At 53.0% G+C, this 27,270-nt stretch overlaps 1 protein-coding gene and 1 pseudogene across 1 annotated transcript; one reads left to right on the top strand and one right to left on the bottom strand.

Moving 5' to 3' along the window:
- Nucleotides 1-11,717: 11,717 nt before the first annotated feature.
- LOC101316299 (kinetochore-associated protein DSN1 homolog pseudogene) lies at nucleotides 11,718-12,450 on the top strand (annotated as a pseudogene).
- A 9,440-nt stretch (nucleotides 12,451-21,890) lies between these two features.
- Nucleotides 21,891-24,082, bottom strand: NRARP (NOTCH regulated ankyrin repeat protein). Its single transcript, XM_019933726.3, has one exon. The coding sequence runs from the start codon at nucleotides 23,590-23,592 to the stop codon at nucleotides 23,248-23,250; it is 345 nt and encodes a 114-aa protein (XP_019789285.1). The 5' UTR covers nucleotides 23,593-24,082; the 3' UTR covers nucleotides 21,891-23,247.
- Nucleotides 24,083-27,270: the final 3,188 nt, after the last annotated feature.

The following is a 27,270-nucleotide window of genomic DNA, read 5'->3' on the forward strand; positions in this document are numbered from 1 at the left end:
TCATGGCCTCTTGGGCCCAGGAGCTCCCCGGCAGGCAAAGGGATGGGTGGGGGCTCCACCCAATGAACTGGTCCAGTGGAATATTCCCTAAGTGGTCCAGAAGGGGGGCTCTCTCAGGGTGACAGCAGCAGGAGGTGGGTCCAAGTCGGGGGCCCTGACTTCCTGGATCCCCCTGCGCTGCCCACCAACCTGCTCCAGGGTGCTGAACTCGGGGGAGGCCTCGAGTAGGGATCCCTCAGACCTCAGAGGTCCACTGCTTCCCAGGCCTGGACTGGGGCCTCACGCTTGCCATCCTGGCTTCTCCACAGCCCTGGCTCCGCAGGCTCGTGTCTCCCCGAGCGGGACTGCAGGAACCGCGCCGGCTGGCTGGGGTGGGTGAGCCTTGGGGCCCCTCCTGGGCTGGGCTCCCAAGGGGGGCGAGGCAATTTCAGTGCTGTCTCGTGGTGGGCACGCGGGTCAGCACGGCCCCACCCACCCGGGAGGAGGGCGCGGCCTGGGAGGTGGGCAGGACAGGAGCACAGCTAGGGGCCGAGGGGAGGGCTGGTCAGGGTGGAGGCGCCGCCAGCGTGGACCGTGCCAGGAGCTCCAGTCCCGCACCGCCGAGCTCAGCCCGACCCCTGCCCTCCCAGAACCTCAAGGACCACGGGGGCTGGTGTCTCTAGAGACCCTGTCAGACGCCCCATCCCTGGGGGTCCCGCATGGTCACAGCCGCCTCGCCGCCATCCATCCTCTTCGTGGTGGTCATGGTGGTCGGCTGCAGACCTGGATGCGCTGAGGTTTGTCAGGGAGAGGAGCCTGTTCCGGCACAGGGAAGCGGCTGACCTGCCAAGCTGGCACGCAGCCCCTGGGCCCCGACGGGAAGGGTGGGGAGGGGGCACGTCCTGCCGGGAAAGGCTGGATTCCTCCCAGCTCCAGGGCTCCCTGGGGGCTGCGAGGGATGGCCAGTTTGCACGACGCTTCTAAAGCAGGAGCCAGACCTGCAGGTATCCAGCTGAATACACCGGAGAGACAGCGGGTTGTCCGGTGACATCGCTCTAGCCAACGTCCTTGCTCTTTAGCCTTATGTCATTGGGTCTGTGCTTCCCCAGGGGCATTTAACCACTTGCAGCAAGAGGGGTTTGCTGCTGCAGACACCTCCTTGCTCAGCAAGTAGGTAATTGCAGGCTCGTGGTTACCTGAAACCACCTTGGCTGGTGAGTTAAGTGACCATCACTGAGCTGAAACTGCTTTGGCTCCGGAGTGGCTAACTCTCCTAGTGTCAGGGAGAGATTCCTCATCATACGTCCATCGGTGGGAGGAAAGCTCTCCCTACAGAGGTAAAGGCAGAATCTCTTACGCCTGCTGGAATTTCTTGCTTAAGGCAGTTATAGAGGTTTAATGGGACGGATCAACGTGAGGCTTCTGTTCAGTTATGTCAGGAGAACAGGACAGTGAATAGAGCAGGGCACACCGTCCTGTGTTCTCCAGCCATCAAGACAATGGGCTGCCCAAGCATAAAGGCCATCCCCCAAACTTCCACATATGGAGGTGAAACCAGGGGGCGCTCATGAAGCCTCCACACGAGTGATGGAATCTCTGGGTTCCTTCAGTGGTGCAGAGGCACTGGCATTGCTTAGCCAAGGCTCGGAAATTTTGTTGTTACACGACAGGAAGTTACCTGGATGTACGGATATGTCAGCGAGTTTACAGATGACTCAACTTGCATTGCCAGCTCCGTTGAACTTTCATGCAGATATTCAAAGGATCTTGTTTTCCTATGCCAGGGGTGGGTCAAATTGAAGCAAGAAATACATTTAGGTGGGCTTAGCTCCCTAACTCTATAAAATGGGCCTGCAGGACAATTTGGACAGACAGCAGCATCTGGAACCCCAGTGAAATTACTTATAGGCTGAACCAAGAGGCCGTTGCTATGCTGGGCCAGCTGAGGATTCCAATGGCAAATCGAGCAATCGGAGAGGTTTCCCCCTTTCTTCAGGGACTGGGAGATACGAATGAGGGTGTTGTCCTTCCATAGAAGGGAGGGAGGAACAGGGTGAGGGACTGTATTGAAGTAAAGGTATACAGGCCTGGTCCAGACGTTTTGGGAAAGCTGTTGGCCTCAGATGTCCTCTGCTTCGGGTCCTAATGGGCATTATCTTCAGGTCGCCAGAGAGTGTACAGGTCCAGTTGGGATTTGGTGCCTCCTTTAGATGGGACACTGAACCCAGGAGTCCCCTCTCTGGAGTTTGGTGGCACAAGCGTTAGTCAACAGGATTTGATGGGGCCCTGCTGGCGAGCCTGGAGAGGATCCTTTTGGAGGTGCCTTTTCCAGCACCCAGAATCTCCAGGCTGTGGGCTGTGACATTCGGGGTCTTGGTCTTCCGGGAGAGTGCTGCAAAAGGAGTGCTCTGCCAGAGCTTGGTGATTTTCTTTCTTTTTTAGTTTTTCAAAATTTAATTGAAGTATATTTGATTTACAATGTTACGTTAGTTTCAGGTGGACAGCAAAGTGATTCGTTACACACACACACATATATGTTCTTTTTCAGATTCTTTTCCCTTATAGGTTATTATAAAATATTGAGTTGGTTATCTGTTTTATGTATAGTAGTGTGTATATGTTAATCCTAACTATTTTCTTAAACTTTTTTTTTTTTTTTGACCACACCATGTGGCTTGCACGATCTTAGTTCCCCCACCAGGGATCGAACCTGGGCTCTCGGCAGTGAGAGCACGGAGTCCTAACCACTGGACCGCCAGGGCATTGCCCAACTGGTTATTTTCAGTAGAAGCAATGAGGCCTTTACAATGCAGAAGTATTTCTCCCTTTCTCAGCTCGGATCAAAGAACCACGTGCTTTGGGTGTCCTGTTCAGGGACAACAGACCCCATTGAACGTGTGCACATACGTCCACTGTCATGAAAAACAAAAATACTTAATAAGAGTTTCAGAACTCTTGAGGGACCAGGTAGGGAGAAAATGTAAATGCTTCAACCTTTGATGCCAACGTACACTTTACCAAATTGTTTTAAGTTATAGACAGCTTAAAGGAGAGGAGAAAAGGGGATCCGTTATGTCTGGAAAGCAAAACATTAAAGCAATTGGTTTTCCATTAGAGTTTTAGAAATTCTTACACAGTTCAGTCGTATGATCTTAGAGTTATAAGAAAGAAAACTGTTTCAGAGTACCCGTCAGAGTCCTTTCCGTGAATCTCTTTAAAGAGGAACACATTTCGAGAAGCATCAGAGTAACGCAGTAACTATAATGACAGAAAGACTTGAAAATGCCCATTATTAAAAATCTGATGAGAATTCATTATAATGGGAGTGGCAAGGGGATCAGCTTATCTTTTTGACATATGTTTAAAATGGTGAGCGGTTGGAAATTCCCTGGTGGTCCAGTGGTTAGGGCTTGGCGCTTTCACTGCTGGGGCCCGGGTAACTAAGACCCTGCAAGCCATGCAGCACGACCAAAAAAACCCAAAAAACAGAAACAAAACAAAAATCATGACCAATAACATTATATCAGGACATCTCAGAATTTAGCAATTTCATATGATTTTGAGCGCATGTTAATATGTACCTATACAACTATAAGGTTAAAAGGTTCTGTATTCCTTCTTATTTAGAAGCCTATTACAAGCTTCCCATGTAATCTAGCTCATCAAATAAGCCTGATTAGTTCAGCATTTTACCAGGTGAGAGACAAATCCTTTGAGATTCTCCAGGGGCCCTCTGGAAGAGCCCAGTTAGTGTAAGGTCAGCAAGACTTCATTTATAACATGATTTGGGGTAAGTTTGTCAAAAGCAACAAAAGGTTTTGGACATTTGACCAAACAGGACCACAGATCATTATGAAATGATACTTAATTATCTGTCTGACCAAAGTAACAATAAAAGATTTCAAAGGCAAATACAAGAGGTTACATAGTTGTAAGCAAAACTTAGCTCTTTTATTTATTTTTAATTTTTTTAGCTCTTTTAATATTGAGAAGAGGACTTCCCTGGTGGCGCAGTGGTTAAGAATACGCCTGCCAATCCAGGGGACACGGCTTTGAGCTCTGGTCCGGGAAGATCCCACATGCCGCAGAGCAAATAAGCCCGTGCACCATAACTACTGAGCCTGCACTCTAGAGCCCGTGAGCCACAACCACTGAGCCTGCGCTCTAGACCCTGCGAGCCACAACTACTAGAGCCCATGCTCCGCGACGACAAGAGAAGCCACTGTAATGAGAAGCCCGCGCACCACAACGGAGAGTAGCCCCCACTTGCCGCAACTAGAGAAAGCCCGCGTGCAGCAACAAAGACCCAATGCAGCCAAAAATAAATAAATAAAAAATATTGAGAAGACTCAGTTTTCTTTAGTAATGAAAGTCCTGAATAAGACAACGTAAGCACAGGAAATAATTTTGTTAAAACACAAATCTTTGCTTTCTAAGCAGTTTACTTTAAAAAATGGTAAAGAAAAATTCATAATCTCCCACGAGAAGCAAACCAATATTCCAAGAAAACCTTGTCCTCTTAGTAAATGAAAGAGAATTGTTTTAGTTTTACCTAAGTATTTTTTTTATAAATTTATTTATTTCAGTTTATTTATTTTTGGATGCATTGGGTCTTCGTTGCAGTGCACAGGCTTCTCATTGTGGTGGCTTCTCGTTGCGGAGCACGGGCTCTAGGCACACGGGCTTCAGTAGTTGTGGCGCATGGGCTTAGTTGCTCCGTGGCATGTGGGATCTTCGTGGACCAGGGCTCAAACCTGTGTCCCCTGCATTGACAGGCGGATTCTTAGCCACTGTGCCACCAGGGGAGTCCTGCTCCAGTTAACTTAAAAACTATAATTAGGGGTTAAGCATTTGGACCCTAAGAGGGTTCAATTTTATTTTATTTTTATTTAATTTTTATTAAAGTTTTTTTTTGATGTGAACCACTTCTGAAGTCTTTATTGAATTTGTTACAATACTGCTTCTGTTTTATGTTTTGGTTTTTTGGTCTCGAGGCATGTGGGATCTTAGCTACCTGCCCACATATTGAACCTGCACCCCCTGCATTGGAAGGTGAAGCCTCAACCACTGGACCGCCAGAGAAGTCCCCCTGAGGGTCTGATTTTAAAGGGGCAGGTTTTCACAGGGGAGGGGAAAGGAAGAAACAAAGGGGGCGGAGTCTGAGACAAAGGGGACGGAGAAGACACACAAGATGGTGCCAGAGACAAAGAAGTTAGGGGAGGGGAACTCAAGGAGCACAAGGCTTCAGAAACTGTTCTGCTCTTTTCAAGTTTTTTAGTTGTTTTGGCCACTTTAGAAATGGCATCTTGCAAAGAGGCAATTTTAGACTTTGGTGCACAGTTGCAAGCTTCCAGGTACCAATGAAAATAAATATCCCATTCTTCTTATTTAATTTTAGAACCACATGGGACTTCCCTGGTGGCGCAGTGGTTAAAAATCCGCCTGCCAATGCAGGGGACACGGGTTTGATCCCTGGTCCGGGAAGATCGCACATGCCGTGGAGCAACTAAGCCAGCGCGCCACAACTACTGAGCCTGCGTGCCACAACTGCTGAAGCCCGTGCACCTAGAGCCCATGCTCTGCAACAAGAGAAGCCACTGCAATGAGAAGCCCGTGCACCGCAAGGAAGAGTAGCCCCCCTCGCCGTAACTAGTGAAAGCCCGCGTGCAGCAACGAAGACCCAACACAGCCAAAAGTAAATAAATTAATTTAAAAAATAATAAATTAAATAAAATAAAATTTTAGAACCACAGTTCTCCAATTTAATCTTAAGAAAAACAAGTTTGGGAAGATTGAAAGTTCCCTGTAATGGCCGTGATAATTCTGGATTACTTTTAGTTGGTTCAGCCCACTTAGTTAAAAATGAGCATGTCAGGGGAAAAAGAAACGAGCATGTCAGGGTCCATAGCTTTCAAACATGAACCTTCCAGAGTCCCTGAGGGAGGGCTGCCCTCAGAGCGCATAGATGACCAGGATCCCTTTTCCTTAAGTTCTCCTGGAAACCCAAGAAAGTTGCTGGAGTCCTAGCCCAGATTCCAAAAGGAATAAAGCAAATTATTCGATTCCAGTTAGCTCGATCCCCCCACTCTTGCACACTCCAGAAGACAACTGAGTATTCACCAAGGGCGAAACCTTGAACCAGAAAGGATGAAACCTCTCCCCTGAAAGGACAAAGCCTTTCCAGATCCCGAAAAAAGCTAGAGAACTCAAAACGCAAAGAAGCAGTTTGGAATACAAGAAGAGACTCAGGGAAGTGATGAGCATGAAGGGCTCACAGTGTGGGTACCTCGCTCCATTCCAGGGCCTGTCATCTCTTGGGGTTCGCCGCCTTCAGATCCCACTTCTGACACCATATAAATATATCAACTTCAGTAAATGGTAGCCAGTTATTTTACCAGCGAAAGCAAGCTTATTCAGGAATAGCAGAGGAATTGCAATTTGGGATGTGGAAACTATGGCAGACAAAAAAGCCAAATCCAGAGAACAAGGAGGGGGAACTTGCTTTTATAGGGAAAAGGAGGAGTAGGGAGGGGCTGTGATAACCAAAGATTCCATTGGAGGAGCTGGGGTTCAATGGAGTCTTCCCATTGACTGGGCCCCTGCAGTCTCTGATTGGCTGGGCTGTCGGGGGTGGAGGGAAGTTTCCTTCCTCCTGACTGATGGTAAGTAGAGGCACCTTCCTGTCCAAGATGTAGGCGGAAATCTCTTCCTGTTTGGGGTAATTGACGTGCATATTCGTGGAGAGAGCTCCCTACAGACCCGTCCTGACTCCAACTTTAACTGAGGGTTCTATAATTAATTCCACAACTTAAACTTCTTCTTTTGACTTTATTTTGTGCCTTTTAGTTGTCCAGTTTTTTCTATGCTTCTTTTTTCTTATTTCTCACTTCTTTTTGTACTGGTACCCTCCAATGCCCAGTGTTCCATTTTTCTCCTTAATTGGTTGGCGGTTATACCAGGAACACCTAATCTAACACGTCTTATATCCTCACTGGAGCAGTGAAGGGACTTTCCATCACATGGGCTCCCATTTAGCCCTCTCCAACCTAAGGACGATTCTTGTCCAAGTATTTTAACTCTGTCCCTTTGTTTCAACCCTGCATATGAGATATTATTATTGTATTTCATTTATATTGATTTTGCTATTTTATTTTATTGATTTATTTATGAACTAGTTCCTTCAGATGCTCTATAATCAGTGTTCCAGGTTGTGTATGTGCCTGTGGACTGCTCTGGGCTCTCTATTGCCTTTTGTGGATCAGTTTGTTTTCCCTGGGCCGAGATCATGCTGTCCTGATAGTTACGGCTTTATAAGTCTGCAGAAGCCATAACAGCTAGCGGGATATCATTATTCTTGAAGAGTCACCTGGCTCTTCTTGGGCTTGTTTTTAATTTGATTTTGTTAAATTCTTTGAAAAACCTTTTAGGATTTGATCAGAGTTGCATTGACTCTACAAGTCAATTTGGGGAATAATGATCCCTTTGCCCTGCCGTACACTTATTCAGGGCTGATTTACTGCTTTTCAGTGAAGTTTGTAATTTGCTGTAGACACGTCTTCCTCGTTTTTGTTAGATTTGTTCCCAGAAACAATACATTTTTTGGTTGGTATTGTAAAGGGTTACTATTGTGTAATATAACATATGTCAAGAAACATCTATAAAACAAAATATATATTTAAAGTTTTATGGGAATTCCCTGGCAGTCCAGTGGACTTGGTGTTTTCACTGCTGTGGCCCAGGTTCAATCCCTGGTAGGGGAATTAAGATCCTGCAAGCCATGTGGTGTGGCAAAAATATATATAAATAAAAAAAATATATATATATAATATATATTATATATATAATATATAAATAAATACAGAAATAAAAACGTTTTACTGTAAAGCAAGCACTCATGTGCTCACCATCCAGGTCAAGAAACAGGACATGGTCAGTCTCCTAGGAGCCCCCTAGCCTCCCCTCTACTCCCTGGCTCCCACCCCAACCCTCCCTGGTGCCTCTCCCCTGCCCCACGCGATAACCACCCAAATTTTAAGATAATTACCACCTTGGTGTTTTTTGTTTTTAATATTTATTTGTTTGGTTGCACTGGGTCTTTGTTGCGGCACTCGGGATCTTCATTGTGGCATGCAGGATTTTTAGTTGCGACATGTGGGATCTAGTTCCCTGAGCAGGGATCGAACCCAGTCCCCCTGCATTGGGAGCACGGAGTCTTAACCAGTGGACCACCAGGGAAGTCCCTACCACCTTGTATTCTTCATACTTCAACCACCTAAATTTATAACCCTAACCAGTCTGGTTTAGTTTGTTTTTTATGTTGGAGCTTTCTTGTTTATTTTTTAAAAAAACAGCTTGATTGAGGTATCACTTCCATACCACAAAATATACTCGTTTTAAGTGGACAATTTATTTCTATTTTTTATTTTTTTTAAATTTTTATTTATTTATTTATTTTTGGCTGGGTTGGGTCTTCATTGCTGTGCACGGGCTTTCTCTATTTGCCTTGAACGGGGACTACTCGTCCTTGCGGTGCGCAGGCTTCTCGTTGCAGTGGCTTTCTCTTGTTGCAGAGCACGGGCTCTAGGCCGGAGGGCTTCAGTAGTTGTGGTGCACGGGCTTAGTTGCTCCGCGGCATGTGGGATCTTCCTGGACCAGGGCTCAAACCCGTGTCCCCTGCATTGGCAGGCTGATTCTTAACCACTGTACCACCAGGGAAGTCCCGCTAATTTATTGATTTTTAGTAAATTTGCAGAACGGTGCAAATATCACCACAATTCAGGTTTAGAATATTTCCATCATCCAGAAAGATCCATCCTGCTCGTTTTCCATGAATCCCTGTTCCTACCCGTTTCTCAGACAACCACTAATCCTCTTCCTGCCTCTATAGGTTTGCCTTTTTAAAAAAGCATTTCAGGGGACTTCCCTGGAGGTCCAGAGATCAAGACTTCGCCTTCCAGTGCAAGGATTGAGGGTTTGATCCCTGGTTGGGGAGCTAAGAACCCACATGCCTCGCAGCCAAAAATCCAAAAAAACCCATAAAACAGAAGCAATATTGTAACAAATTCAATAAAGACTTTAAAAATGGTCCACATCAAAAAAAATAACTTAAAAAAAAAAAAGCATTTCATACAAATGGAATCTTTTGCAGCTTTTCGCATCTGACTTCTTTCACTCAGCACGTTTTTGAGGCGCACCCGTGCCTTGCCCGAGGACATATCGGCAGTTGGTGCCCTTCTTTCTATTGCTAAATAGTATTCCATTAAATGGATCAAAGACATTTCGTTTACTCATTCACCAGTTAATGGACATTTGGGTTGTTTCCTTTTTTTTTTGCTCTTATGCATAAATGGTGCAAGGAACATTTGCCAAAAATTTCTTTGTATGGACATGTGTTTTTATTTATCCTGAATCAATAACAAGGAGTGGAATTGTTGAGTCATATAAAAAGATTTTTTTTGTTTAATTTTTAAAGAATCTGCCGAACTGCTTTCCAAAGTGGCAGCACCATTCTTCATTCCACCAGCAGTGTATGAGGGTCGCAGCTTCTGCACATCCCTGCCCAAACCTGTTACTAACAGTCGTTTTATTACAGCGATACTGATGTGCGGTTTTACTTTGCATTTCCCTAATAACTAACGGTGCTGGGCATTTTTCCATGTGCTTATCAGCCATTTCTATTATTCGGGTTGCTTGTCTTATTATTGAGTTGATCTTTATATATTTGGGCTGTAAGTGTTTTATCAGATATATGATATGCAAATATATATTTCTCCCAGTCTGTAGGTTGTTTTTAATGTTCATAATTTAAAAATGTATTTTTTCAAATATTTTTATTGAAATATAGTTGATTTACAATGTTACATTAGTTTCAGATGTACAAAAAAGTGATTCAATTATATATATGTGTGTGTGTGTGTGTGTGTATATATATTCTTTTTTTACATTCTCTTCCATTATGGGTGATTATAAGATAGTGAGTATAGTTCCCTTAAAAATGTCTTTTGGGGCTTCCCTGGTGGTGCAGTAGTAGAGAGTCCGCCTGCCGATGCAGGGGACACGGGTTCGTGCCCCGGTCCGGGAGGATCCCACGTACCGCGGAGTGGCTGGGTCCGTGAGCCACGGCCGCTGAGCCTGCGCATCCGGAGCCTGTGCTCCGCAACGGGAGAGGCCACAACAGTGAGAGGCCCGCGTACCGGAAAAAAAAAAAAAAAAGTCTTTTGAAGTGCAAAATGTTGGTTTTTTTGTTTTTAATTTTTATGAAGTCAAATTTCTTTTTTCTGGAATGGATCATGCCTTTGATGTTGTATCTAAGAACTCTGCTTAATCCAGGGTCGTAAAGGTTTTTCTAAGTTTTTTTAAAAATAAATTTATTTATTTATTTATTTTTGGCTGCATTGGGTCTTCGTTGCTGCGCGTGGGCTTTCTCTAGTTGCGGTGAGCGGGGGCTACTCTTCGTTGCGGTGCACAGGCTTCTCATTGCGGTGGCTTCTCTTGTTGTGGAGCATGGGCTCTAGGTGCCCGGCTCAGTAGTGTGGCTCGCAGGCTCTAGAGCGAGATCTCAGTAGTTGTGGTGCCCAGGCTCAGTAGTTGTGGCTTGCAGGCTCCAGAGCACGAGCTCAGTAGTTGTGGCACACGGGCTTAATTGCTCCGCGGCATGTGGGACCTTCCCAGACCAGGGCTCGAACCTGTATCCGTGGCATTGGCAGGCAGATTCTTAAGCCCTGCACCACCAGGGAAGTCCTAGTCTATGTGTTATTCTAAATGGTTTTATGTTTTTAGCTCTTACATTCAGGTCTATGAACCATTTTTGTACTAATTTTTGTACATGCTGTGACATGAGGGTCTAAATTAATCTTTTTACACGTCAATATCCAAGTGTCCCAGCAGCATGTTTTGAAAAGACTATCGTTTCCTCATTGACTTTTGCTTTGATCCCTGTGTCAGTTAGGGTTCGACCAGAGGAAAAAAATCAGTGGGAGATATAGTATAAGGAAATTGTTTCTAGAATCAGTTTACAAGACTGTAGGGGCTAACTAGGCTCCGCGGCATGTGGGATCTTCCCAGACCGGGGCACGGTGTATAGTTGCTTTATAATGCCGTGTTAGTTTCTTGCTGTACAACAAAGTGAATCAGTCATACGTATGAATGTATCCCCTCTTTTTTAGATTTTTGGATTTCCTTCCCATTTAGGTCACCACAGAGCATTGAGTAGACTTCCCTGTGCTATACAGCAGGTTCTCATTAGTTCTCTATTTTATACATAGTAGCGTATATATGTCAGTCACAATCTCCCAATTCATCCCACTCCCCCAGATTAATTTTTTTGCATGTGGATGTCCAGTTGCTCTACGACCAGAACCTTGTGGATTTTTTATTTCATTTGTTGAGCTTTTTTAAAATATAAATTTATTTATTTATTTTATTTTTGGCTGCGTTGGGTCTTCGTTGCTGCGCGCGGGCTTTCTCTAGTTGCGGCGAGCAGGGGCGACTACATTGCGGTGCACGGGCATCTCATCACGGTGGCTTCTCTTGTTGCGGAGCACAGGCTCTAGGTGCGCAGGCTTCAGTAGTTGTGGCTCGCAGGCTCTGAGCGCAGGCTCAATGGTTGAGGCGCGCAGGCTTAGTTGCTCCGTGGCATGTGGGATCTTCCCGGACCAGGGATTGAACCTGTGTCCCCTGAATTGGTGGGCGGATTCTTAACACCTGCACCACCAGGGAAGCCCTGTTGTGCTTTTTAACTCCAGGTTTTTCCATTTGGTTATTTTTTGTCTTGCAATTCTTTATTACAAAACCCCATTATTTTCAGTCTTGAAAGTTTTAGAACCTAAGCACCTTCTCTTTCTGAAGAGTTGAAATGTTTGCAGCCAGTAGAAAGTGATGGAAGTCTACAAAAATATTCTGAAGAGCCAAAGGAGAAGCCTCAGACTTGCCTCTGGAAACACCAGCGGCTGAGATGAAGGACTGCACAGCAAAGTTTTCCGTAGAATGCCAGACCTCGGGCCAGCTCTTGCTGCACTGTGAGAACGGATGCATCTTATCACACGATACAAGAATCAATCGAAGCCAAAATGACGGAGATTGAAGTGGAACCTATGACATATCTCGATCTTCCCAGTGTGAAGCTCTTCACACAAATCCTGACTACCATAAAAGATTACAGAACCAGAGGAAGGTCTTAGATTGTATGGCAATGGTTATAGAAGAACTGCAATTATCAGTGGGGCAGCTTCAGGCCTTCATGGGCAAAAGTTCTCAGTGCTTCCAGTAGGGGTCAGTACAGTTTGGGAAGAGACGCCACCAACAGCCAGATCCCTCGCCGGCTTCAAACTTCCGGAGCTTCAGCTGCAAGCCCCGCCCACCACATGTTGCTCTGGGTCTTGTCAGTCACCTTCTGCAGCTTTCCTGCCACAAGATGCTCAAGAGGAGAGGAATGGCAGACTTCCCAGCGCCTGGGGACTGCCTGGCGTCTGAGCTGGTATTCTCCACCCTCTCGCCTTTGGAGGTGACCGGGTGGCTATAGGGTTCCTTAAGTTTTTTCTAGAAGTGATGGGAACTGTCGACTTAAAAAAATGCACAACGTGAGAGTTGCGGTTTGAGTTTTATTTGGGGCAAAATGAGGGCTGCAACCCGGGAGACAGCATCCCAGATCGCTCTGAGAAACGGCTCCACAGAGGCAGGGAGGAAGGTCAGTATAGATGTGGTCTGGGTGAAGGGGGAGTACATGCAGTCAAGCATTATTTTTTGTAGAAGGTTTCTGCTCGTCTCGTGCATGTCACTGCCAGTCATGAGGAGCAGACGTCGCCGTGAAGGATTTGAGTGCTTGTCTAGATACGAGGAGATACAAGAACTGGGCTCATAAAATTGTCTCCTGAAAATATCCATCTATCGGAAGACCTGTTCTGCCAGTGTCACCCAGAGCCCAGAGCGCCTCCGTTCAGCGTTTCAGGGGCTGTTGCAAGGCAGCAGCCGCAGCAGCACATGATTTACGCCTTGTAGAGGCAGCTGGCAAGTGACAATGGCGAGTGCCAATTTGTAGCTGACAGAACGTTGTAGGAACACTTTTCCCAGGAATGTACAAAATGCTTGGAACTTTTTTCGGAATTAACCTCAGAACCAGTGGCCCATTCTTTTGAATATCCTTCATGGTCAGAAGTCATCATCCTGTGAAGAAGTTTTGCAGGTTTTGAAACAATCCAAAGTCACTCAGGACGAGTCTGATGACACATTCGGGCATTTCAAGTTGTAAAGTTATGGGACTACCGTTCCAGTGTGTCTCAAAGGTGGTTCCAGGTGGAAGAGTTTTGCATCACTGGGGTACATGCATCACTCCACACGATGTCCAGACTGTGGAAACGCCATATGCTCCGTGTCCTGATGTCCACTGTGTGCTGTAGCTTTTAGTTCCAAGTTGACATTCTGAGTCCCAGACCCATGGCAGGAAGGGACCAAGTGCCTTTTTTTTTTTTTTTTCTTTTTTTTGCGGTACGCGGGCCTCTCACTGTTGTGGCCTCTCCCGTTGCAGAGCACAGGCTCCGGACGCGCAGGCTCAGCGGCCATGGCTCACGGGCCCAGCCGCTCCACGGCATGTGGGATCTTCCCGGACCGGGGCACGAACCCGTGTCCCCTGCATCGGCAGGCGGACTCTCAACCACTGCGCCACCAGGGAAGCCTCAAGTGCCCTTTTTAGCTCTTCTCTGTACTTGTTAAAATCTGCATTACAAATTGCAGATTATAACTACACAGTTATAAAAAGCTATTTTTATTTTAAAGAGCTTTCAAAAATTGAGATATAATTCACATACCATACAGTGCGCACAATTCAGTGGTTTTTAGTACATTCACAAAGTTGTGCAACCATCTCTATAATCTAATTTTAGAACACTTTTGTCACATCAGAAAGAAACCCTGTGCTTCCCCATTATTCTTACCAACCCCGCCCCCCGCCCTAGGCAGCTCATAACTGGGTCATGTACAATATTTGTCCCTTTGTGTCTGGCAGCTTTTACTTAACATAATGTTTTCAAGGTTAATTTTCAAGTAATATCAGTATTTCATTCCTTTTTATGGCTGAATAATATTCCATTGCATATATATCCCATATTTTGTTTGTATCTCCATCAGCTGATGGACATTCGAATTGTTACTACTTTCTGGCTATTATGAATAATGTTGCTATGAAATTTGGAAGCAACTTTTTTGTTTTTTGGCCGCACTGTGCAGCATGCAGGATCTTAGTTCCCTGACCAGGGATGGACCCCATGCCCCCTCCAGTGGAAGGTGAAGTCTTAACCCCTGGACTGCCAGGGAAGTCCCTGCATGCATTTTTTTGTGTGGATGTATTTTTTTTTAAATATCTATTTAGTTTGGCTGTGCTGGGTCTTAGTTGCAGCACGTGGGATCTTCATTGCAGCATGTTAAGTTGTGGCATGAGGAATCTTTAGTTGCGGTATGCAGGCTCTTAGTAGCGGCCTGCATGTGGGATCTAGTTCCCCGACCAGGGATAGAACCCAGGCCCCTTGCACTGGACCACCAGGGAAGTCCCTGGATGTATGTTTTAATATCTCTTGGGTGTACACCTAAGCTTGGAAAAGAGTAATACATATGCTACGTTATGTGGAAACTCTATTTTTTCTTTTCCTATAAATTTATTTATTTATTTTTGGCTGCGTTGGGTCTTCATTGCTGCACATGGGCTTCCTCTAGTTGCGGCGAGCAGGGGCTAGTCTTCGTTGTGGTGCGCGGGCTTCTCACTGCAGTGGCTTCTCTTGTTGCGGAGCACAGGCTCTAGGCACACGGGCTTCAGTAGTTGTGGCACGCAGGATCAGTAGCTGTGGCTCGCGGGCTCTAGAGCGCAGGCTCAGTAGTTGTGGCGCATGGGCTTAGTTGCTCCGCGGCATGTGGGATCTTCCCGGACCAGGGCTCGAACCCGTGTCCCGTGCATTGGCAGGCAGATTCTTAACCACTGCACCACCAGGGAAGTCCCTAAAGTTTCATTTTCTAAACGTTAATTTGATAAGATGATTTTCTAAAGACACTCTGGGGTCAGAGTCCCAGTCCTTAAGGATCAGTGCCCAGGAGAAGGGAAGGGCGTGTTTTGGAAAGGTAAGGGGCGGGCCTGTGCTCCCCTTCCCCTGGGCTCTCTGAGGTACCGTGCGCTGCCAGCACACTTACTGAGGATAATTCTGTCGACTGAAAAACTACCAGTGGAAACTATCCTGTGTTTTGTGTGGTACCAGCCACATTTTTCTAGTGGGGAAAAAAAAAAAAACAGAAAAAAAAAGACCTCCCCCTCCCCCACAAAGTTACTGCAACCACATGGGTGAGTCTGGCACTGAGGGCCAGAAGCCAGGAAGTGCAAACCACACCAGTCCTTTTATAGATAATCCTATGACCTGTGGTGATAGAGCGGTCGGCGGTGCCCCGGGACTGGGGGGCGAGAGGAGCCAGCTGAGTCGCGGTGTGGAAGAACTTTGGGGGCTGATGGAAATGTTGTATGCTTTGGTTATGGTGTGGGTTCTGTGGGCATACACACCAGTCCATACTCATCACACTCTAAGTGGCTGCATTTTATTGTATATAAATTATACTGCAGTAAAGTTTGATTTTTAGGAATATGAATGATAAACCTAATCATTTTCTTTCGACCTTGATTAAAACGAAAAGAAGCCATGCCCCAAAAGACATCTTGGGACACTCGAGAAGGAGAACTTTATTGACAAAATAACCTTGAGAATTCCAAGTCCTGGGTTACTTATTACTTTGCTCCGAGATAAGGGAGAGGGAGGTTGGAGAACAGGGAACGGGGAGCAGAGGGGCAAAGGCTGGCTCTCCTCTGTACCGAGTCCTGCTCTCGCCTCGTGCAGGGAGCAGGGGTGTCCCAAGGTCTTCCTGGGCCCTCCGTTTCCTGACGGCCACACGGCAGGGCCTTGTTCACCTAACCTGCAGCATCGTTTCCCGTGGAGAATGGCTCTGGGGCTCCTAGGGCACAGCAGCATGTCTGCTGGACCCATCACTACACAGACGGGCTGTGCTCCCCCCGTCGTGTTTCTCGTGGGGCTGTGCACGTATAATCGGTCAGGCCTGGGAGGTGTAAATCTCAGCGCAAACAAGCACCCAGGTGTGCTTCCGCTTTTCATTCTTTTCAGTCCATTGCTGGACAGTTTTAATCCTTAGAAAGTTCTTCAGCACAAACCTCTAACGTTAGAGTGTAGAGTGTATTCCCGTCAGGGAAAACAAGGCAGAGCGTAAGACACAGACAACTCTGCCTGACCACGCGGCCTGGATGCTGCTGTCACCTGGGCAGGGACAGACCACTCCCAAATCTGCAGCTCTTCTTCGTCTATGGCCCCATTTTAAGCTGGGCATATCACTGAATAAAGACTACATTTCCCAGCCTCCCTTGCAATGAGGTTGGGCATGTGGCTATGTTTTAGCCAATGGGATGTGAGTAGATTTGGCAAAAACAGACTTCTAGGAAGTGTCCTGGAGGGAGGGGGCCCAGGCCCTAGTTCACCTCTTCCTCCTCACTGTTGGCTGGAATGTAGACTTGATGGCTGGACATGGGCTGCCATTTTGAGCCATGTGAATGAAAGGTCCACCCAGCAGAATAACAGCCTGTATCCTAATGCCACACACCAGCCCCGGACCACCTGTTCTAACTTCAGTGATGAGAAATACATTCCATCTTGCTTACAGGCTACTGTTCTGTATATTGTCATATGTCTCTGGAAAGTTTATGGGACAATTTGGGTTGGGCTCCCTTGGGGGTTCTTGTCCATAGGGTACCAACGAGGAGGCAGAGGTGGATTTTATCCACCGGCGGGACACGTACTGGGGGTAAACCTGGTCTCCAGGCCCCACCTCTGAGCCGGCCAAGGGTTCAGACAGAGAGAGAAGTCCTTTCCTTGCTTATGCCCAACACAGACACTTCCTGTGGAATGGGGGATGGGGTGGGGAGACCGCTGGCAGACTCTGCAATTCCAATGCCAGCCTCACCTGACCATCAAAGCCTTGCCCGCCACCCTCTGCTGAGGCTCCAGGCTCTGTGGGGTGCTCTGGAAGCACCCCACTGCTGGCCCTGATGGTTCTGACGGACGTGGTCTGTGTCTTGAAGTGACTCACATGGTGGCCATGTCCACAGGGCTGTGACACATCCTGTGTCCTGCTGACCATCCACTCTTTGTGACTCCGGGGCCCTGAAATGTCCTCCCTTCCCCTTTTGACCAAATGGGAGAATACTGCACCACGGCCAATCGCTCCACGAGGACCGTGACGGGGTCACTTCCCCAGGCCCTGGTTTGGTTCTACTTCCGGGGCCTGCAGAAGCCAGGAGCCACTATGGGTTGTAAAACCAAGAATGTGGCCCACTGGCCAGCTCTACAAAGATCTTAAGTCATCGGCCACTGCCGTCGCCGACCTACAGTGCACCCTGAAAGGGGTTCGGGGGGAAGACGGGACGAGGCACTCTGTGATTTGGGAAAACAGGCCCCTTAGAGAGTTAGATAGATTTCAGGAAAAAGTTTAGTGAACCGGATTCCTGCCTCTTTCCATACACAGAAAAAAAGGCTAAAATCATTAATGGAAATACCCCTTCCCCGTGACTAGCAGTTACCTTCTACCGAGATGCGTGCTTGGCTGCACACACCCCCTGGCCCAGACCACACAGATCCTGGCCGCTCCCCCACCTCTTCAGAGCAGCCCCGCAGAGCTACTGAGAAGCTGTCTCCCAGGCTACAGTCCTCGGTAAGATCCGGAAGAAAACTCAGCTCACGGCTCCTACGTTGTGCATGTTTAATGCCAGTCAACAGGTTCAACACAGCTGCCCCTTCCAGGGACACGCCCACCCTCTCCAGGGCCCTCCTGCCGGGCAGCGGGCCTCTGTGGCCGCCCTTCTGCAAGGTGACCCCAGTTCTGGCCCTGCCCCCTCCCCCAAGCCCCACAGATTGCCGGTGTTGTCACTGTAGCCTAGACCGACCAGGCTCTGCTGGACGTTCTCTCCCGTGGTCGCCCGAGCGAGACCTGGGCCCACCTGACTTGCTCTCAGCCTTTCCGGCGCTTTCCTCTGCGCAGCGCGCACCTTCGCCCCGCCTCGCACGGGACGGCCACCGCGTGAAGCGGACCCAGTTTCTCGGCCCGAGCTGGGCCCGAGCGCCCCCAGCCGAAAGGCCTTCGGCTCCCTACCCCCAACCCCTCGCGCCGCGGCCCCGGCGCCCCGCGGCCGACCCCCCAAGGGCCCCGGCCACCTTTCAGGAGACGAGGTCGCGGGCTCCAGGCACGCGAGGCTGGTGCGGGGCGGCGCCACCAGTAGGCCCGGGTCCGCAGCAGGCGGCGGCGGCGGCGGGGGTGGGGGGTGCGGGCGCCTGCGCTCAGCGAAGGGCGGGCGGGGGTCTCGCCGCCCGGGCCCCCGGGCCCCAGGGCGCAGTGCTCGCTGCATCCGCAGGGTGGCAGCACAGCCCGCACCGCGCGGTGCTGGGCTGGCGTCCTCGCCCAGGTCCGAACCCTGCCATCGGGCGCTGCTCGCCGTGCCCGTTCGTGGGAGTCCCGCCCAAGGCGGGGGGCGTCCCGGGCTCCGAGAGCCATGTTTCGGGGGCCCTCGTCCTCATCCCTCGTCGCCCCTAGGACGCCGGGTGGGCGGCGGTCAGGGTCCCCGTGTCCAGCTCGGGCCGCCTCCGCCCCTCCCCCGTCTCGCCGAGGCCCGGGGTCCTCGGGCGCCGCCCCCGGGAGGGGGGCAGCACGCGCCCGCCCCAGCGTCCAATCACCCAGGCCGGGGGGCTGCGGGGGTGTCCGGCCCTCCGTCTCCGGCTCAGACCCCCAGCCCGCGCGGGGCGCACCCAAGCCCCACGCGCAGCGGCGTCTGGTGGGCGGGGAGGGGGTGGGCGGCCTCCGGAACGAGCCGCCCTCCAGGCCGCGACCCCAGAACAGAGATGACAGCTGGTCTCTACTCCTCGCACCCCTCGCTCGGCGAGTGGGTGCGCGGGGCGGGGGTGGCGGGGGCGGCGCCCTTTCCCAGAGCCCGCGAGTGGCCCCCGCCGGTTCTGAATGCAGAGATCGGGCCTCTGTGAGCGCCCGTCCCTCCCCTCTCTCGGTCGGGCCCCCACTGCCGAGCCCCCGGCCTCCCGACGCTGGTTTCCCCCTGCGGGTGCCCCCACCTCGTCCCCCCTCCCCCGCCGATCCCCCGCCGCCCCCCACCCCCTTCTCATTAGCATAGCAGCTGCTCGCCGAGCGGAACCCGCTCGCAGGAAAGGGCAGAGGCCTCGAGGATGAATGGGGCCCGCGGCTTTGGAGGGGGCGAGAGAAGAAAGACCGACAGACGGACGCGCCGAGGGACAGTCCGACGTACAGCCAAGCAGAAGAATGCGCCGGGCAGAGGGAGGGGCGTGTTGGCGGCGAGCGGGGAGCCCAGGCCTGCCGAGGCGGAGTGGTGGGGGAGGGCGGCCTCCCCGAGACCCCGGAGCCCTGGGAGGGGCTGCGCTGGAGGCCTCGGGAGGAGAGGAGCCGTCGGTGATTCCCAGACTTCCCAGGGCCTGCACCCGCAGGCTCCGCGGCCTCAGGCTTTGTTTCCCAGTTGCACGCAGCGCCTCCTTTCCTGTCCTCAAGGCCCGGGTGGACGCCGGCCTCCTCTCCGCAGGCTCCACTGCGACGTCAGGAGGTACTTGGCCTTCCGAAGGTCAGAACTGCAGGGCCGCGTCCCTGTGCCTGTGTGCGACCGGGGCTGTGCCTCCCTGCGCTGAGCCAGGGCCTTTGAGGGACAGAGCCCGGAAGGCAGCCCCTTCCCTCTCCTCCTCCGAACCCGTCGCTTTGGCCCTTCGCTCTGGCCGGCTGTGTCCTGGCTCCCACGCCTGCTGGCTTTGGACATCACTCTTTCTGGCTGACCATTTTCCTGCATTTCCTGGTCTCCCTCTGGCATCCCTTCCAACAGTAAACACTTCCTGCGTCCGGCCAGGGTCAGGTCAGAGAGATGGACAGTTGGACAGGAGCTGCCAACACTCCTGGCCGGGGGGGTGGGGGGGGTGGTGGGAGGTGGGGGGGAGTGGGGCGGGCCCTGCCCTTGCCCATTTGGTCTGTCTGCTTTCTCCATGACAGCCACTCCAGGGGTCCCAGAGGCCCAGCCCCGGGGAGGGTCAGCTGCGCCTTCTTTCTCTCCCTGGCCACAAAAAGGCTCGAAGAGCTGTTCCCACCCCTGAAGACCTGCCTGAGGCGGGGTGGGGGGGACTCCCAGGTGACAGGGGTCCCAGAGTGGGAGCCTGCACCCTCTGCTCATCTGTTTATAGCTTTGACCCCCTCTCCTGCGCGAGTGCCTGGGGTGGGAAGTGGAGACGAGGTCCGGCCCACCTGGGGTCCAGGTAGTGCCCAGGCCTTATACCCCAACAGCGTCCAAGTTCTAACACCTCCTCCTTTGGGGCCAGGCACCCCCAGCACCCTCAACCACTCCCCCTGAAGGCTCAGGTCAGGCCTTGCCCTGGGGCCTCATTTGCATCAAATATTCCACTCACCTCTGTGCCGTCTAACGAGGGAGCTGGTCCACCTAGTGGGCCAGCTGGGGGTCAGTAAATGCTTGTGTAACCAACTGAAAATTCACTCGGAAAATCCTCAGGGCAGAACAGAGTTGGAGATGCAAAGTAGGAACAGGGTAAGGGCAATGCGTCTGTCTTGGGACAAAATGTAGCTGCGCCCCCCTGAGGGGAAGCTGCCACCCTCAGGCTTCTCACAGGGGCTCTGGGAGCTTTACAGGAGAAAGTTATCTTGTAACTCTCGAGTCCCAGTAAAGTTAGAACTTCCTTCCGTCTCCTAAGGGGGGCCTGATCCCTCCTAAGACCCCCGTCTTTCTTCCTTCCGTCTCCTCTGGGCGGGCTACTCTTGCCCCTGGGGGATGTCCTCCCCTGCACCCTCTCCCATGCAAGCTTCCAGGGTGGACCCAGAGTTGAACTCGGGGTCTGTGCCCTGGGGGAGTGGCTGCCTCATCTCCCAGGCACCACCAGGGACCGGAGCAGAGGAAGGGGTCTCTTACTCATCAGAAGTTCCCCAAAATTTAAAAGATACCTTTTCTGTGCAGCAGGTGGTCCAGCAGAAACCCACAGTAGCAGGGAGCTAGAGGGGCCTGATCCCTGCTAAGGGGGGCCTGATCCCTCCTAAGACCCTTGGCATCTCAGGCTGGCTTTGGGAAGGGGAAGGGCGGGAAGAGCTTCAAGTAGAACTTTCCACGTGGAGGCCTTTGCCAGGGAGCAGAGGAAGTGGTTGTGGGCGCCCTCAGGTGCCCCACTCCCATGGCTGGAAGCAGGCAGGCGGGCCCTCACAAGTCCTGTGCGTGGCCACTGCGGTGCCTTTGAGCTGAGCCAAGAGGCAGCTTACCAGGCTCTGTCTTCAGGTGGAAACAAGCCAAGCGCTGCACAGCCGTCACCCGCAAACAGCATGTTGCCGCCTGACCCTCGTCCCGGTGCCAAGCCCAAGAAGAACCAACAAACTTTTTTTTAATATAAAAAGATCAATGAAAAATTTATTTATAAATTTTTCACGCTGGGCTACAAGTCTATATCGTACACTCAGGAATGTGCTGCAGACTTCATCCAGTTAAAAGTGATCACACCGGGACCCATACACAGCTTCCATGTAAGCCTAGAAAGTCTTAACATTAATTAACATAATTAAAAAAGGTATTTGCATCTAGAAAAAATATACAGAAAAACTCCTTTTGGAGTAATCTGTGCCTCAGTTTCAATGTCTGCTTGTTTCACTGACATTATCAATATATTCTTCTCACACAAAGTTTTATAAAAAGCCACAGATGACTGCCCAAATCTGACCAGCCACGCACAAAGGGCCTCCACCCACCTGTGTCCTCAAGTGCTCCCCATTTTTGCACGAAGGGTCAGCAGCACTTCTACCCAGGGGAAGCCTCATTTAAATTTGAATAATTCAGCCTCCCTTTTATTTCTCAGGATCAAAACAACAAGGGGTGTGGGGTTGCATAGAAAATTGGAACCTCTGAAACCAGGAAGGGCGCCTTTCGGGACAGAAAGTGACGCAGAAGCACCGCCTTCGTCCTAGGTCCTCGCGCGGCCCCTCCCGGCGGCCCCTCCCCCGTGGCAGGATTTTCGGATTCGAATCGGGTCCTTGAAGCTCCGGGAGGCTGAAGAGGGGCAAAGCGGCCCTTCAGCTCACTCAGCAATTAGCACAAGAGATTCACAGTCTTATAGGCATTTTATAAAAATATAAATATGGGTACAGTTGCCCTCACAACGCTGGATACAACGCCCTTTAAAATTGGGTCTATAACCAAGATTCAAAAAATACACCTAAAACTTGGCTTAAAATATGTTAATATTTTATATTCTGTCATAAATGTTATGACATTTAATCGTGGCAAATCCATTTACTTTTTTAAAAAAAGTGTGCAATCGACTGTTAACTATAATAGAACTCACTAGAAAAGGCTTGATCCCCACCCCCACCCCCCCATCACCGCCACACCCGAGCACCCAGGCTCCCGCGGAAGCTTTGCAAACCGGCAGGCTTGGGGGATGGTGGCCTCTCACCGGACAAGGCGGAGGGAGGCCGGGGGCTTCCAAAACTCACGCGGAATTGTGTGTGTGAGTGTGAGAGAGAGGAGGAAAGGGAGGGCGGGGAGGAGGGGAGAGAGGTGAGGGAGAGAAGCCGGAGGGAGACGGAGCAGCACGGGGAAACCAGCAGGCTGGGCGGTATTTCAGTGCAACCAAGAAATGACAGACTCAAGTTTTTAGTTTTAAGACTAGAAAAAAAAAATGCATCTTCCCCCCCATAACCACATTGACCACGCGAAATATTTTCCAAACAGAAAACTCAGGCGCACAAACAAAACCCACAAATATGCACACACGTGATAAATAGTTTAGAAGCCCGGGAAGAGCAGAGCGTCGTCTCCGTCGCGCGTCGGCCACGGGTCCTTCCACCTTCAGGAGAACATTTTGAGCGGAGGATCCGGTGTCTCGGGATTCCGAACTTGCTGGTAGCGAGACTCAAATTTCAAAGGGGCTGGAGCCCGCGCCCTGCCCCCACCCGCGCGGCGGCGGGCGGGGCCGTGGGAAGCGCTCCGGCCGGTCCCCGGCGGCCGCGGGGGGCGCCGACCCCGGGCCGCGGGTGGGCGGGCGCGGCTCCCGTGGGCACCGACTTGCGCGCCGGACTTGTGGTGGCCGCGGGCGCCGAGGGCCGGGCGCACACCGAGGTAGTTGGAGGGAAGGTACAGCAGGGAGGACACGCGCGGGGTCCGCGCGCGGGTCGGGGTCCGGGCCGGCATCACCGGCCGCTGCCCGCGTACTTGGCCTTGGTGATGAGATAGAGCACGATGTCCTGGTGGCCGCCGAACGCGGCGATGTGCAGCGCGCTCCAGCCGTCGCGGTTGGCCAGGCGGATGTCGGCGCCGAACTTGACCAGCAGCTTCACGAGCTCCAGGTTGCCGTCGATGACCGACTGGTGCAGCGCCGTCTGGCCCTCGGGCCCGAACGAGTTCACGTTGAACTCGCAGTTGGTCATGTTCTGCAGCAGCGACTGCAGTTCCTGCGTGTTGCCCTTGCGCACGGCCTCCTGGAAGATGCGCTGCGTCTGCGGCGCCGAGCAGGTGGACAGCTCGGCCTGGCTCATGCTGCCGCCGGGCGCTGGCCGCAGGCCGGGCCGGGGCTCAGCGCGGGCGGCGGCTTCGGCGCGGGCCCCCGGCTGCCTCGGGGCGCGCCGCGGCGCATGGAGGGCGCGGCGCCCCTGGGCCCCGCACGCCGCCGCTAGGCGCTCCGGGCAATGGGGGCCAGGGGCCGCCGCCGCGGGACCCCCGCCACATCCAGCCGCGCCCGGCGGGCGGGCGACCGGGGCGGGCGCTGCGCTCGCGGGGCCGGCCGGGCCGGGGCGGCGGCGCCGCGCGCTCCCGGTCCTTGCTCGCTCCGGCTGCGGCTCCCACGCGGCCCCCACGCGCCTCCCCACGCGCCGCTGCACTCGCCCACCCGCCCGCCGCGCCTGGGCGACTTTTACCTCCTTTATATTTGCATAACAATAGGGCGCCCGTGACGCGCGCGCCGGCGGCCCGCCGATTGGGCGGCGCCCGCGTGGGGGCGGTGCCGGGGTGGGGCGTGTCGGGGGCGTGTCGGGGGGGTTGTGCAGCGCGGCAGGGGGCGCTGGTCGCCGGCCGCACGGGGCCGGGAGCCGGGGGGGGGGGGGTGGTGTGTGTGTGTGTGTTTGTGTGTGTGTGTGTGTGTGTGTGTGTGTGTGTGTGTGTGTGTGTGTGTGTGTGTGTGTGTGTGTGTGTGTGTGTGTGTGTGTGTGTGTGTGTGTGTGTGTGTGTGTGTGTGTGTGTGTGTGTGTGTGTGTGTGTGTGTGTGTGTGTGTGTGTGTGTGTGTGTGTGTGTGTGTGTGTGTGTGTGTGTGTGTGTGTGTGTGTGTGTGTGTGTGTGTGTGTGTGTGTGTGTGTGTTGGGGGGGGAGTCCGCGTCTCTACCGTCGTCCCGCCCACTCTCCCTCCGGCCACCCGGGGAATTCCAAGCTCCCTGTGAGGACAGATCAGGCCCGGCCCAGGGCCGAGCGCGACCCCGAGGGGACCCGAGGGCGACCTCCCCTGGGTGGGTCTTCGCGGGCATTTCAGACTCGGGGGGCCTGGGTGGAGATCCCGGGTCTCACTCTGCTCTCCTGGAGCGCTGGCCACGGACCCTCAGCGTTCCCAGCACCCCGGGCGCTCGCGGTGACGAGACCCGCCAAGCCCGGCCCGCGGGACGCATTTCCACGAGGCTGACACCCCCATGAAGAGCGCGGGCGTGTGACCTCAGCCACGCGGGGCCCTCCCGCTCGAGGACGGCTCCCCTGGCGGCCCGGGTCACCCCGAGTTTGCTCCCTAACTTGAGGGGCACGAGGGGCCAGGCCCTGAGGCTTCCGCCCTGCCCGGAGAAGCAGCAGGTCTGTAGGTGTGGAGGCCCAGGGCTGGGGGCGGTTTGGCAGTGGGGCTCCTCAGTGGGGGCCTGCCGCGCTCTCCTGGGCCACCCCCATCAGCACGAACGGGACCGGTAAGGCCTGGCCAGGTGAGCAGCCCCAGGGAAGGTGCCAATGCTGCTCTGAAAGAGAACTCTGAAATGACTCATTTCCAAACAGTAAACGCATCTTCTATTGACACTCGAACACTGCAGCCCCATTTCCTCGATAGGATTGAACAGTCCAGAGCTCTGCCGTGGTCGTTGGAAATTAAGGAGGAATGAATCTCGGAGCAGTAGGCCTGGGGCAGGGACTGGGATTGTTTCAGAGGCTGCTGGGAATTCCCGGGGAGGCAGCTCAGGGCCTCGGCAGGGAAGACCACCCTGTTAGGCCTTGTTTGGGGATGAGCTCGGTGGGTGTCTGCCCCATGCCCCCCAGGCCTCGAGACTCAGGGTGAGCCCTCACCTTGCTCCGTGACCTGGGAAGAGTTGCAGCCAAACCGAAGGAAACACTGGGCAAGACCTCAGGCCTGACCCTGGCTGACTCCCTCGGGGTCCTTCCAGTGGCCGGGGAGGGCCGCCAGAGCCCCTTGCTTAGCTCTTCTCTTCCTGAGGCTGGTGGTCCAGCTGCTCTGTTCAGACCTAACCACCCCCCTACCCCCAGGAGCTCTCCACTATGCAGGTGGGTAAGCCCGGGGCTGTGCTTGGCCTGGCCGTGGGTGCCCCTATTGGGAGCCCCTCCTTTGCCCCACTCATCCTGTGGGGACGTGTCCATGGGCGCAGTAAGGGGGCCTGGATTAGTGGCTGCTGAACTGACCACCTCCCCAGCACCAGAGTCAAGGCATGGCTCGGAGGGAGGCCCAGCTGAGGCTGTCCTGGGCTCTGTGCACCCAGACCCACGTTCACCTCTGGGCAGGGACCCTTGGAGTGGGGAGGTGTGACCCTGTGCAAGGCCATGACCTGTTGGGCAACCCGCCCCTGCCTGCCGCTCCCTGGAAAAGCATGGAGGGGAGGGATCTCTGAGGACATGTCTAGGGCAGGACCTCCTTCCAGTCACATCTGTGGTTTTTGTGTATCCGCCAGGGCCTGGCTGTGCCCAGGGCCGTCCCCAGAAGGTGGTAGGTTCACAGAGAAGCCCCAGCCCAGGTGGGCTGAGGCCCCCTGGCCTGGAGAAGAGCATCTGGAGACCCCACTGGGTCCGAGAGCAGAGCCTGGGAGAAAAGTCCCATTGACACCCCTGGCGGGCGTCAGACAAAGGGCCCCTGTGAGCTCAGTGTGGGAACGCGCGGCCGCCACCTCAAGCCATGAAATCGTCAGCTCGGTGCCCCTGGCAGGGACGGTGCGGCTGGAGTGGCCACAGGAGCGTAGCCTGAGGTCGCTGCCCGCCCCACCCTTGCTTCGCAGCATGGGTCAGACAGGTGTAGCTCCGGCTACCACCTGGGCCTCCCCCTCAACGTGCTGCTCATTTGTGGGGCTGGGGTGATGGCCACCCTGTCCACCTGTCCACGGGGAGCCGATGGAAGGCCCGTGGCTTCTGCTCCACCGCGGCTGAGGGTAATTTTTCTCGGGGTCGCTCGGGTCCACGCCCCATGTGCCAGGAGCTGCCCTGTTCAAGGACAGGACAGGGAGAGGGACATGTGGGGCACGGGCTCCAGGAAGCACTTGCCCATGTTTGCTGAAGGACATGTCCGAAAGGAGGATGTTTGTTCCAAATGCCTTGCGGGGGGAGGAGGCTCATCCCTGCAGACCCAGTCCTGGGGCTCAGAGAAGCCCCTCCCATGTGCGTGGCATTCCTTGGTGGTGTGGTCACTTCCACAAACAGGCAGGGGGCTCACTGGCTCTGAGGGAGAAGCCCTCAACCTGGATCTGGGGGGACAGACCCAACCCTGACTGCAAGCCTGGACCCCTGTCCTCCTGGGAGCTGGCCCAGGGGTGACACCCTGGAAGGCCATGGTGGGATGGAGTCCAGGGCTGGAGAGGGCTCGCACCTCCTTCTGGGGACCTTCCCCAAGGCTGGGAAGGTCTGGGAGGGGCGGCCGGGAGAGGACAGTGTGGAAGGGGCGATGGCCAGAGCTGGGCCAAGGCCCGTGGCCACCTTAAAGCGCTCGGCAGGGGTGGGAGGGTGAGCGCGCAGGCGGGCAGTGGGGGCGGGGCTTCCAGCTAATTCATTAAAATGTGTCGGGGAGCGTGGGAAAGAGGAGAGTGTTTCTTCCCAGCAGCCCAGACACCTGGTAGAAGGGCCGAGAGGATAGAGATCAAATAACAAACACTCAGCCCCGGGCCAGTGGCGGCCTGAGCGGAGGAAGGACGCCCGGGGCAGGAACTGCAGCAGACAATCGCTGCAGCGGCAGGCCTGGCACCGGGGCCACAGCCCA

The sequence above is a fragment of the Tursiops truncatus genome, chromosome 6, assembly GCF_011762595.2.
Source record: "Tursiops truncatus isolate mTurTru1 chromosome 6, mTurTru1.mat.Y, whole genome shotgun sequence".
Lineage (NCBI taxonomy): Eukaryota > Metazoa > Chordata > Mammalia > Artiodactyla > Delphinidae > Tursiops > Tursiops truncatus.